General features: G+C 42.0%; 2 protein-coding genes across 2 annotated transcripts; one reads left to right on the plus strand and one right to left on the minus strand.

Moving 5' to 3' along the window:
- The first annotated feature begins 1,344 nt into the window (after window positions 1-1,344).
- Window positions 1,345-5,678, plus strand: LOC115753239 (YTH domain-containing protein ECT4-like). The gene is made up of 9 exons (XM_030691772.2): window positions 1,345-1,674; window positions 2,208-2,284; window positions 2,442-2,568; window positions 2,671-2,747; window positions 2,870-3,451; window positions 3,661-4,251; window positions 4,333-4,545; window positions 4,625-4,771; window positions 4,914-5,678. The coding sequence occupies exons 1-9, from the start codon at window positions 1,647-1,649 to the stop codon at window positions 5,145-5,147; spliced, it is 2,076 nt and encodes a 691-aa protein (XP_030547632.1). The 5' UTR covers window positions 1,345-1,646; the 3' UTR covers window positions 5,148-5,678.
- Window positions 5,679-7,191: 1,513 nt separating this feature from the next.
- LOC115753247 lies at window positions 7,192-10,885 on the minus strand. The gene is made up of 7 exons (XM_048281532.1): window positions 10,493-10,885; window positions 9,629-9,705; window positions 9,335-9,469; window positions 9,178-9,232; window positions 8,993-9,080; window positions 7,674-7,772; window positions 7,192-7,588 (listed from the first exon to the last, which is right to left on the minus strand). Exons 1-7 carry the CDS (start codon window positions 10,819-10,821, stop codon window positions 7,445-7,447), a joined length of 927 nt encoding a protein of 308 aa, XP_048137489.1. The 5' UTR covers window positions 10,822-10,885; the 3' UTR covers window positions 7,192-7,444.
- Between the last annotated feature and the right edge of the window lie 18 nt (window positions 10,886-10,903).

The following is a 10,903-nucleotide window of genomic DNA, read 5'->3' on the forward strand; positions in this document are numbered from 1 at the left end:
AGACCAAATCATAAGGAGCATGACCAATTCATCGCACTTTATGAATCAAGCTCGCATTAAATCTGGAGAGGCATACCCCGCAAAAAAGGCAATCTACGCTGTGGGGAGAATCGGAGGCAATGTAAGATTTTCCTTTCTTCTCCTTTTGGGTCAAAATGCAGGAAATGCCTTGTGGGTACGCAATGCCCTTAGCTTCCAGAAAGAGTACTATGCCGAGTAGGCCCGTTATTTAATAAGCCCAATGTACCCGAATCAGATACAATTTGTCATTTTAACATGCTTGTGAAAGTGAATTCTTGAAAAATTCGAAAATGACCAGGATAGGTAGGCATGAACTAGAATGTTTTTTTTTTTTACACATTTTCAATGAAGTCGTTAAGTTTTATGATGGCCTGGATTGATATGAATTCGTCACTTCGAACTTTGATGCATAAGTACGAATTATCGACCGTGTGAACAACCAAATTCATGTAGCCATGCCCATGCATGCGTATCAGAAATCAAAAATAGAGGGGGAGAAAACAAGGGATAGAGAGAAGCAAGAGGAGCGTAGGTGGATGGGAAAGGAGATAGATACGGATAGAGAGGTGTGACTGAGTGGAATGGAGTTGCATACTATTCAATCTCAATTTGATCGAATCGACATTCGATGCTATAGCAGGAGTTGACCCAAGCGGGCGCAAGCTTGATTTTTCAAGCTGAAGTTCACTCGATTAAGTGCTCAAGAAGGTCGTGCTCGCTTTCACTGTCGTACAACGAAAGCTTACTAAGCTCATCTTTTAAATAAAATTCAAAAGTAAATCAACAAACTTATGATTTGTGATTTGATGAGTACAACGATCATTAGAATATTCCATTTTGGGCTTGTATCCCTATATTGGTGTTTACTCAAAAAGAAATTGAAAACAAACGTGGGGAAATTCGAAGGAAAAAGAAAATTTAAAAAAATATTATTTTTTTGGGATGGTTTTTTTTTTTTTGGTCGTATTTGGGTGGTTTATACGTGGCGATATCTTCTCCATTTAGTTGAGGCCCTTTTCCTTCTAGACAAGCCCCCCATGCGTGTCCCACTGATAACCTGAAAATAGATATATATATATATTTTCCCCCTCCTTCGAAAACAGACATAAAAGGCCAAAAAGGTCAAAAACATCACCTGCCGGTCACGAGCATCTCCGCGACCCGCCCCGTTCTATTCCATCTAGTGACGCTGCCTCCACCATAGGGAAACCGCCACGTGGGCGATCCAGGCGACACCCGCGGGTGAGAGAGAGAAGGAGGGCGAGGGGGGCACCCAATCGAGTGCCGTGGTGCTATTTGAATCACGAGTCGAGCGAGAGAGAGTTTTCCCCTTCTTCACGCGCACGCTCACTCCCATAACCCTAGGCGGCTGCGAGACCCGTTGTCCCTTTTCCCTCCCTCCCTCCAATCTCTCTCTCTCTCTCTCTCTCTCTCTCTCCTCGTTAGGGTTTTTTGGTTCTTCGCTGTTCGCTTCTCTCTCTCCCCCCCTCCCTCCCTCTAAAACCCTGTCCGTACTACAAATTGTACTGCTCGTAGGGTTTTGTGGTCGCCTCCCTATCAGTATCGCCGCCTCCCCTTTGGAGATCTATCCGACCGCCGGGTTTTTTCAAGTCGCCGATCGAGCCATGGCTGCCGTCGCTCCCTCCGCTGATCGTATCCTTTTCCTTCTTCAATCGGTTTTTTTTTTCCTTTTTGTTTGCGCGGGGTTGCTCGGGGATTCGTTTGTTCTGTTTGGATTTGGTTCTGGTTGCTTGGTTTCGATAGATCCGAGTAGCAGCTTGCGGTTCTGTTTGTTGTTACAATCGTTGTTTTTCGTGCGTGATTTGTAGGTGCTTCTCCTGTTTAGGATGTGCGATGTGCTGGCGACGAAGATTGATCTAGGAGTTTTTGGACTTTTCTCTGGGTGCCGTGATTTTGGCTTGCTCCATAGTTTCTGCCGTGGGGTTTTGTGTTGGTTCTTTATGCGATTGAAATGTTTTTGTTTTGGGATGATGAAAGAGTTTGGTGGGGTTTTCATGGTTTTGTTGTTTCTTGTACGTTCGCTCTACACTTGTTTGAAAAGCTCTTTGCCCGTAACTTACAAAATTGAAGTTAACCGTGTTTTGCTTACAGTACCCTATGCAAGTTGATTGTTTATACTTCATGCCAACGGAATTATCTGTTTTCTTAACGTTGTTTACAAACAGAAGCTGCAGACTTGATACAGAAATTGACCTTGGAAGCTCAGAACAAGACTCTTGAGATGCCTGAAGTGACCAAAAAGGTAATTTGCACCTCACCAATTTTGTGGTTTACATGTACTGTCTCGTTCTTAACAATTACCAAGAAATGGTGTCAGCATCAAGTTTCTGAGTATTTTAGACACGAGGAGGTTGTTTATCAGCCATTGACTAGATGGGCTTCATCGATTCTTTATGCAGTCTTCAAATCAAAATGGATCTGTGGATGGTGTCAATGCTGCGAATGGCCAGATCCAGTCATATGATGCATCTGTGACAGAGCCAACTGTGTGCTTTGTCCCCAATAGCTATCCCTATTATTATGGAGGTAAGGTTTGGGTTATCAGTTATCTCTTTGCAGTTGTGGGGGTTGGTACCTGTGAGTGCCATGAGAACAGAGTATTGATGATGGTTTTTTTTATCCTGTTAGGTTATGACGGGACTGGTAGCGAGTGGGACAATTTTTCAAGATATGCGAACGCGGAGGGAGGAGTGGACATGGCCTCTGTAAGCGTCAAATGTTCAATTGGGACTCTTTTTTCTTAAAAGTATTGTTTTATTGCTCGAGTGTCTCTGGCTGTCTTATGTTTCTTATCAGTTCTTTTTTCGTCGTTGCTCAATATTTTCAGGGATTTTATGGGGACAATGGGTCTCTTGTGTATCATGGTTATGGGTTTGCACCATATGGTCCGTATTCACCTGCCACTTCACCTGTTCCTGGAAATGATCAACTTTATGGAACTCAGCAGTACCACTATCCATCCCCCTATTTCCAGTCTACCATGACTCCAACTAGTGCACCTTTCACTCCAAGTCCAGCTGCTCCATCAGCAGAACTTTCGACTTCTGCTGCTTCTGACCAAAAGCCTTTACCTGTTGAAACTGTGAATGGAAACTCCAATACTGCAACCAATGCAGTGGGGAAGGGAAACAACAGGTCAGCTTCTTCGAAAACGTCAAATCAAAACTCATCTTATAATTCGAATGGTTCACTTGGAAGGGGTTCTTTACCTGGTGGTATGGCTTCCGGGAACCAGGATCCTAGACTTGGATTTGATGGGTTTCATTCCCCCCTCCCATGGGCCGATGGTACGGTATTCCCCGATGGGCAGCTTGCACCGTTGTCTACTAGTGGAGTGACTAATTCATTCCCAAGTGCCAACAACGGTCATTCGAGGAATCAGCACTTCCGTCCTAATTCTAATTTCATGGTACGTGACTATTTCTTTGTTCCTGTTCCACCAACTGAACAGCCCACTAGGATATGAGTCTTTTAAGTAGATAAACACAATAAAACTTTGATTGTCTAGTTGCCTTAATGTGCAAGTTTGGGTGCATCACACTCCCTTGATGGTTGTTCTAGTTTTAATAATCTGAAATGGTGTGACATTTATTGTTCAACTGTCCTTTTGATCCACAGGGTCTGCACCACACAAGACCTTTATCTGGCATGGGGGTATCTAGCGGATACATGAACAGGATGTACCCTAACAAATTATACAGTCAGTATGGAAGCACAATTAGATCTGGCATGGGATTTGGGTCAAGTAACTATGATTCAAGAACAAATGGGCGTGGCTGGCTGGCTGTTGACAACAAGTACAAAAACAGGGGACATGGCAATGGCTACTATGGGTATGCTAATGAGAGTGTGGATGGTTTGAACGAGCTGAACAGGGGCCCCAGAGCAAAGGGATCCAAGAACCAAAAGGGCTTTACACCTATTTTGGCAGTTAAGGGGCAGACTTTTCCCTCCAATGGAACAAATGAGGAGGAGAAGAATAAGGCGAGTGTGATTCCAGACCGTGAGCAGTATAACAACGTCAATTTTCCTGAAGATTATGAGGATGCTAAGTTCTTCATCATCAAGTCTTACAGTGAGGATGATGTCCATAAAAGTATAAAATATAATGTTTGGGCCAGCACGCCAAATGGTAACAAGAAACTTGATGCTGCGTATCGGGAGGCTCAGGAGAAACCTGGCAGCTGCCCTGTTTTCCTTTTCTTCTCGGTAAGATATCGGGACAATTGCACCGATTTTACTTTGGGCCAGAATGTGCGAATGATTATACTTATGCCGTTTATTGTGTAGGTCAATACCAGTGGACAATTTGTTGGTCTTGCGGAAATGCTTGGCCCAGTTGATTTCCACAAGAGTGTTGAATACTGGCAACAAGACAAGTGGAATGGCTGTTTCCCTGTCAAGTGGCACATTGTTAAGGATGTGCCTAATAGCTTGTTGAAGCATATTACTCTTGAAAACAACGAGAACAAACCTGTGACTAACAGTAGGGATACACAGGAGGTATTTTTTTGTTCCTTTCTTTGATTTCTTTCTTTTTAAATCCTTTCCCTTTGGTAACTACAAGGCTGTACTTCTGCAGGTGAAGTTACTGCAGGGTCTTAAGATGATAAAGATATTCAAAGAGCATCCTGTCAAAACCTGCCTCTTTGATGATTTTGAGTTTTATGAAAATCGTCAGAAAGCAATTCAGGAGAAAAAGGCAAGGCAGCTGCAATTTCAAAAGCAGGCAAGACTTACTTTCAGTTGCCTTCTATGTCTTTCCTTTCATGTGCTTTCTTTGCCTGTCCACTTCTGCTTTAGGTGAAAGCTATTTGAGGTGATTTTCATCTACGATGTGTTGAGTTTTTTTCTTTATTTTGTTATTGAAGGTATGGGAAGGAAAGCCGACGAGTGATAACAAAGAGATGTCTAATGGGGAACTAAAACCACAGAAGTCAGTTGAAGTTGCGTCAGAATTTGTCAAGGAAACTTCCGTAGCTCAGGCTAATGGGGATATGAAGCTTTCTGATGATGGAGTGACTGAGAAAAAGGCTGATGATGCAAAAATAGTGAAATCTGTTGCTCCTGAGAAGAAGGCCCTATCAAACGGGGTGGCAAATTAGTGCTCTAATTGAAGCTGCGCGTGTGCATAAGGGGTGGGGTGGTAGTGTTTTACCTGCTATTACTGGCAGAATTATCTAGTGAACTGAAACAGGCTGGGCAGTTTTCTTTCAAGCTCAAGCAGCTGGATTGGCCTTTGGTTTAGAGAATCATAATAATGCTTGTTGGGATGGGAAAGGCATCCTTTCATTGATGAAGAAGCTGTTGATGCTGGCTAGTTTTCTGGAACTGAGTGCCTATTAGTCGATGTTAGAGGGCTTTTCTTTTAGCACTTCAGCACCTAACTTTTTTGGTTTTTGTTTTCTAGGAGTTTGGGTTGGGGTTTTCAACTGGCTTTTAGTTTATATGCCTTTTCTTTTATAGCATTTTCTCTTTTTATCTTCCTTTTTGCTTCTTTTTCCCCTCCTTTTAGTTGTTTGGTTCGTCACTGCTGTCTGTTTCCTACCTACTTGGGTCACTTGTGGAGTACTTTTCAGCTCTCAAATACTTGGGGACCTCCTGTTTGAATGAGAACTGCTTCAAGCTTTATTGCAGTGGTTGATCGCCTTGATACATGATTTTTTTTTTTTTTTTGCCCTTCTAATAAAACGCCTAAGTCGGCCCTTGAAGAAACAAGTTTTTCTATTGATGTTGCGCATTACTTCTCTAAAGCTTTCCGATGCCAACGTTGAGTTTCATACCTGGTGTTCTTGTGGCTCCGGGTCGTTGGTCAGAACGTACGTAGGGGAATCTTCCTCCTGGTGTATTGTTGAGCCCGAGAAGGTCGACTACATTATCCATGGAAAGAGAAGCAAAGATAAAGGGCTGATTGGTTACTGTGAAAATTTCAACTCCTGTTTTCATTTTCGTTTGAAAATGGAAGTAGGTATGAAAATTTGTCTGGTGGTCATCTGGTAAGCGAGTCCAAACGAAAAGTTTCCAATTTTTCGGCTGACTGGAAATTGTGGGTTGTCATTCGAGATGCCAATCGCGTTTGAATCGTGGACTTCTCCTTTGAAGTTTTGAGCTTCGGATCAAGAAGCTTCAAGACTATTTCATAATTTGTCTGGTGATCATCGGGTAAGTGAGTCCAAACGAAAACAGGTGAAGGCAACCCTTTTGTTTCCAATTTTTCAGCTGACTGAAAATTGTGGGTTGTCATTCGAGATGCCAATCGCGTTTGAATCGCGGACTTCTCCTTTGAAGTTTTGAGCTTCGTATCAAAAAGCTTCAAGACTATTTCATAATTAATGGAGCAGCATTATTTCATCATTTGCGTTGGCCAATGAAGAACAGATGAATAAATTGGATGACCTTATCCAGAGTCATTGTGAGAAACATAGTCTGATCTTGCTCAGGAACTGCTTTTTACCAATCCTTTAAGGTTCATATAAATCTACTTTGCTCGTTTGTTGACATAAAAGCTTCACAAACTCATTGGAATCAGAGGATTCTATGAGACCTGCGTGAGCAATTCAGCACATTTTTTTCTAAATAAGGGCAAGATGTTCTGGATTCATGCCAAAATGACTAACAGAAGTAGTGTGCAGCTTAAGTGAGGAGAATTGCGTTCTCAATTGTGAAGGATGGGAATTGGTATTTTTTTGGGTGCTTCGATCGCGATTTACCCAAAAGAGAGTCCGACCATTGAGATTCCATTTGAGGTTAACAAATAATTTTATGTTGTAACTACATAATTTTGACTTGACACGTACCAAGTTTTAACAGTACCCACTAACGGAGCAAGTCGCAATTAACACGACACTACACCCATGTTTACAAAAGAGAAACCACCCGGCAAGTAGATGAGCATATTCTTAGTCTCTCAGCTTGCGTTCAAAGGAGAATTACAGGTATATATGCATGATCGTCAAACACGAAAACGATGTGGCGACGTCCAAAACATCCGGAGCAAGTATCACAAGCCACAACAGTCGAATTTCTAAGGGACCACTTACATGGCGCCCCATAAAATCTCGGAGACTCGTGAACGCTTTTGACGATCGTAGACTATTAGTTTTCTCTTAGCAGCATCTGCCATTGCTTCTCAAAGGAAATGGCATCCAATGAGAAATCCAACATGATCAGTTCAAGATGATTTAGTCACCACAAGTTCGTACATGAAATTTAATCCACCATCCAGTCATCATCGAATCTGTGGGTTTCGTTTCACTGCCACATCAGAGCAACCTTCCTTGCTAATGCCTGAAGCATGGATTCCAGCACAAGAATGGTCTGCTTTAGTAAAGATAAGGTTACTTGACACTACCTCTTGGCCATGGGTGACTTCCGATGGGGAACGAACTGGGAGGTATCATCCTCATGCACCGACGGCGATCTGTTCCTTGACTTCTGACGCCATAGGTGAATGAGTTGCTTCGAGATCCTCGATGAAGCTCCGAAGGCATCCATTTATTATGCGCGGTGCCGCCCCATCGCAGAACCGTTTTGCTAGATCCACAGCCTTCAGAAGTCACAATGGAACCACTGATTAGTCGTCTGCAACGTAGCCAGAGAGTAGGAACCCAACATACACAGAATAAACTTACCTCATTGATGACAATCTGATGACGAGTTCCAAGAACTGTTATCTCAGACATCGCGAGATGGAGAATACAAAGCTCTAAGATTCTGCCTGCAGGGGCAATCTGTATCATTTAAACAGGCAAAACAACTGTCATTGGGAGTTGGCAGAAGGCAAAACAGGTGATTCAAATTCTAGATATAAACAAAAGAAGTGGCACCGACATTATTAGGGCCTTACATAGACATGATCCAAATGTTTCACATTGTAAAAAAAACATGACAAACTAAACATGGCATCCACCGAAGGAAATATCGTCAACTGGTGGGGCCAGAGTTATCAGTATAGTGCCCCAAAAGGTGAAGAATTTAAACCATAAGCGAATTTATTATTTGGACACATCTGTTAGAACAGCTTGCAAGAATGCTACTATGGACGTTCTACTGACTTAAGACGAACCGAGAATGAGCTGGATTGTAAAGATAATGCTACTATGGACGTTCTAGTACATTCTAAGTGTGCTATGTAGAAGGGTCTAAAGGCTTATTACATTGCTTAGGTGCAGAAGATGAAAATTAGAGGGAAAGACATAGGAGATTTCATTATCTTTCAGCAAACTTTTTATTGCTAAGTTTGCTAATGAGTTATTCTACAAAGAAAGGAGGAGGGAATCTAATTTGAATAAAGGGAATGCGCCAGAAGTACATAAACTCAAGGAGGACTCTATATACGCAAATGGAAATAAATCTGCCTACTAAAAGAAAAGAAAAGGAATTAATATTAACTTCAGTAAAGCACAGTTCATACGGAAGCCAAAAAACTGGAAATACTATAAGCATCTCATGAGAACACATCAAGAACATGAGAATTAAACTGCCATTTGATGTAATAATTTTGAAAACTTCATGGTATCAATCATCTGCTTCAGCTATGTTCCTCCGAAAATGTTCAGCCAATTGTTAAATAAGAAATCTTTCCATGTCATATCTAAATCGAGTATCATGAACTTAGAATTGGAAGAAGAGATGTATTAAGACGTAAGATCAAAAGGTCATGGAAATCTGCTTCTCCATAGAAAAGCCTTTTCAAACCCCTCTCCAAGTCAAAAACATGTGTTGTGAATGCAAAGCTAACTCACAGACCCAAGACTAATGGCAATCTATAGCTTAACAGGGTGAGTTGCTACTTACTAGATCTCAAGTAATAGTTTTATCATAAGTGCAAGAGTGCAACAAAGCACACAGTGCCCAAGAAAAACTAGTCAACAACGTTCTTAAGAAAGATATACCGATAGCAAACATTGAAAATGACAAATCTCATACAAGGAGCTATAAAAAGGACGACCTTCCAATTTTCAGGTGCAACTTTGTCAATGACAAGCACATGACTATCCCACTGATCCATCACTGCAACCAATAGCTTCCTTGTAAAACTGCAGCACAAGCAAACTTAATAACGTGTAATTACAAATGTGACACAGATTCACGATGACAATGTGCATAAAATTTGAGAGTTGCTGATCACTTTACCGCAGTATCAATTTGCTGTACACCATCTTTGGTGGGGCAGACAAGACTTCAGCTTCTACAGGAATAAAGAAGACATGAATCTACACAGCTTGAATGATGGATGATGAAGGGCAAGGAGAATGGGAGAAGCAATCAGCAGTTATAAATCTCTTCATACCAATTGCGCTCTCCTTTTCATCAATCTGCATACGCTCATCAGCTTCTTCTGCTGTATCGGTTGTGACAGGTGGCCCTCCAAAGCTCATGTGGTTGTATTCCAGCAATGATGCCTTGTCAAATTCATAACCAGGCTCTGCATGCGTGTTTGCACAGGAAAGTAAGATGATCATCTCCTTACATGGAGAAAGAGAACGACATTGGAAAGCCATGTATATTGTACACAGTTCTAACAAACTACAAGATCAGTCATGCTGAAAAGATTGACTGTCTTGAGAAGAGAAGGCATTATTACCTCTTCTCATATTCATTCGCTTCTCAAAAAGCCGAACAGGGTCAGACCCTTCTAAACAAGCAGCATAGGCAATTGATCTGTGCAGCATACCAGCAAAGTTAGGCTCAAACAATATACAACAGTATCATCATCCAACAGAAACTGCTAGTGTCAAACAAAAAGCGTCTTAAAGAAAGGGATAGTGGATGAGAACTAACTAGCACTGAGAGTTAGAGATAATACTGTCATTAATTGTGTGTCATCAGTTTTACTTTCCAGAAAAGCAAAAGAGTAGAAGTGTTAGACCTTGAGTATACTTACATTTTAATGATGGATGTAAAACTGGCTGCAGCAAGTCTCACACATTTGGTTTAAGTTTTGTAAGAAACGAGCAAAAGAAAGTTCTTAAGTATCCAATCTCGTGAATCCAATTCTGGCCTCTTGATATCTCCAATTCCACCTCCACCGTTCATTCAAACTTGAAGTGCAAGAAATAGCTCTACTATGCTCCCAAATCCAATTATATAATAGAATTGAATAACTGAGACTAAAACTTTTGTCAAATCGCGAGTCCCAGGGCATTGGACTTGCGAAATACCAACACCTGTGTTCATATCGTGATCAAAACCAAAATCACCACAACAAAGACAAACTCCTTCGTTGCTGCTACCACCACCACCATTCCCTTACATAACTCATTAAGTTCCTAGCAGTAATGTACATGTAATTCCAAACGAAAAATCACTGAAGCTCTAACAAGACCTCGAACAATCATTCCGCACAAGGTTCTTCAATTTCATCCAGAACACAGGATACGATAAAACAAGAACTGAACAAATTTCACTCAAAAAGAAAAACAAAAACAGAGAGAGGGAGGGAGCATACAAAGCGAGCTCACGGGCGGCTCTGGGGCTGCAAAACCGGCCGCTCTTATCGATCTTGGGAAATATTTCTCTTGCCAGTGCAATCGAGCCCCTCGATCTCTCCACCGCCTCCTCCACCGCCAAAACGGAGGTCCGGAGAGAGGCTCGCGAGCAGAGCACCGCCAAAGGCCGTTCTTGTTGAGCGCCCAACACGAGGGATAAGTAAAAAGGTTGAGACTTTGTGTGAAGTGGAGACGAAGACCGAGAGCCGGGACCCGACTCGAGGGAGTGGGTTCTTGAGTAGAGAGCTGCTGAGGAAGTGGAGCAGCTGAGAACGGAGGTTCCCTCCATTTTTTCTACTACGGCAGTCCGCAGGCCTCGGTCACAAGAAGCTCTCTATCTGGAGCTCTTATTTTATCTTCTTTTATCTTTT

Source organism: Rhodamnia argentea, chromosome 6 (genome assembly GCF_020921035.1).
Source record: "Rhodamnia argentea isolate NSW1041297 chromosome 6, ASM2092103v1, whole genome shotgun sequence".
In the NCBI taxonomy this organism is placed as follows: domain Eukaryota; kingdom Viridiplantae; phylum Streptophyta; class Magnoliopsida; order Myrtales; family Myrtaceae; genus Rhodamnia; species Rhodamnia argentea.

What these genes read in the sequence shown, in the direction of transcription:
- LOC115753247 (XM_048281532.1), bottom strand. Translation starts at nt 10,821, where the DNA reads ATGGAGGGAACCTCCGTTCTCAGCTGCTCCACTTCCTCAGCAGCTCTC. An exon ending in TTGCACCTGAAAATTGGAAG is followed by an intron (nt 7,773 to 8,992) that starts GTCGTCCTTTTT and finishes TAAATGATACAG; the next exon opens with ATTGCCCCTGCAGGCAGAAT. An exon ending in ATCAGATTGTCATCAATGAG is followed by an intron (nt 7,589 to 7,673) that starts GTAAGTTTATTC and finishes TGACTTCTGAAG; the next exon opens with GCTGTGGATCTAGCAAAACG.
- LOC115753239 (XM_030691772.2), top strand. Translation starts at nt 1,647, where the DNA reads ATGGCTGCCGTCGCTCCCTCCGCTGATC. An exon ending in CTGTTTTCCTTTTCTTCTCG is followed by an intron (nt 4,252 to 4,332) that starts GTAAGATATCGG and finishes TTTATTGTGTAG; the next exon opens with GTCAATACCAGTGGACAATT. An exon ending in ACAGTAGGGATACACAGGAG is followed by an intron (nt 4,546 to 4,624) that starts GTATTTTTTTGT and finishes GTACTTCTGCAG; the next exon opens with GTGAAGTTACTGCAGGGTCT.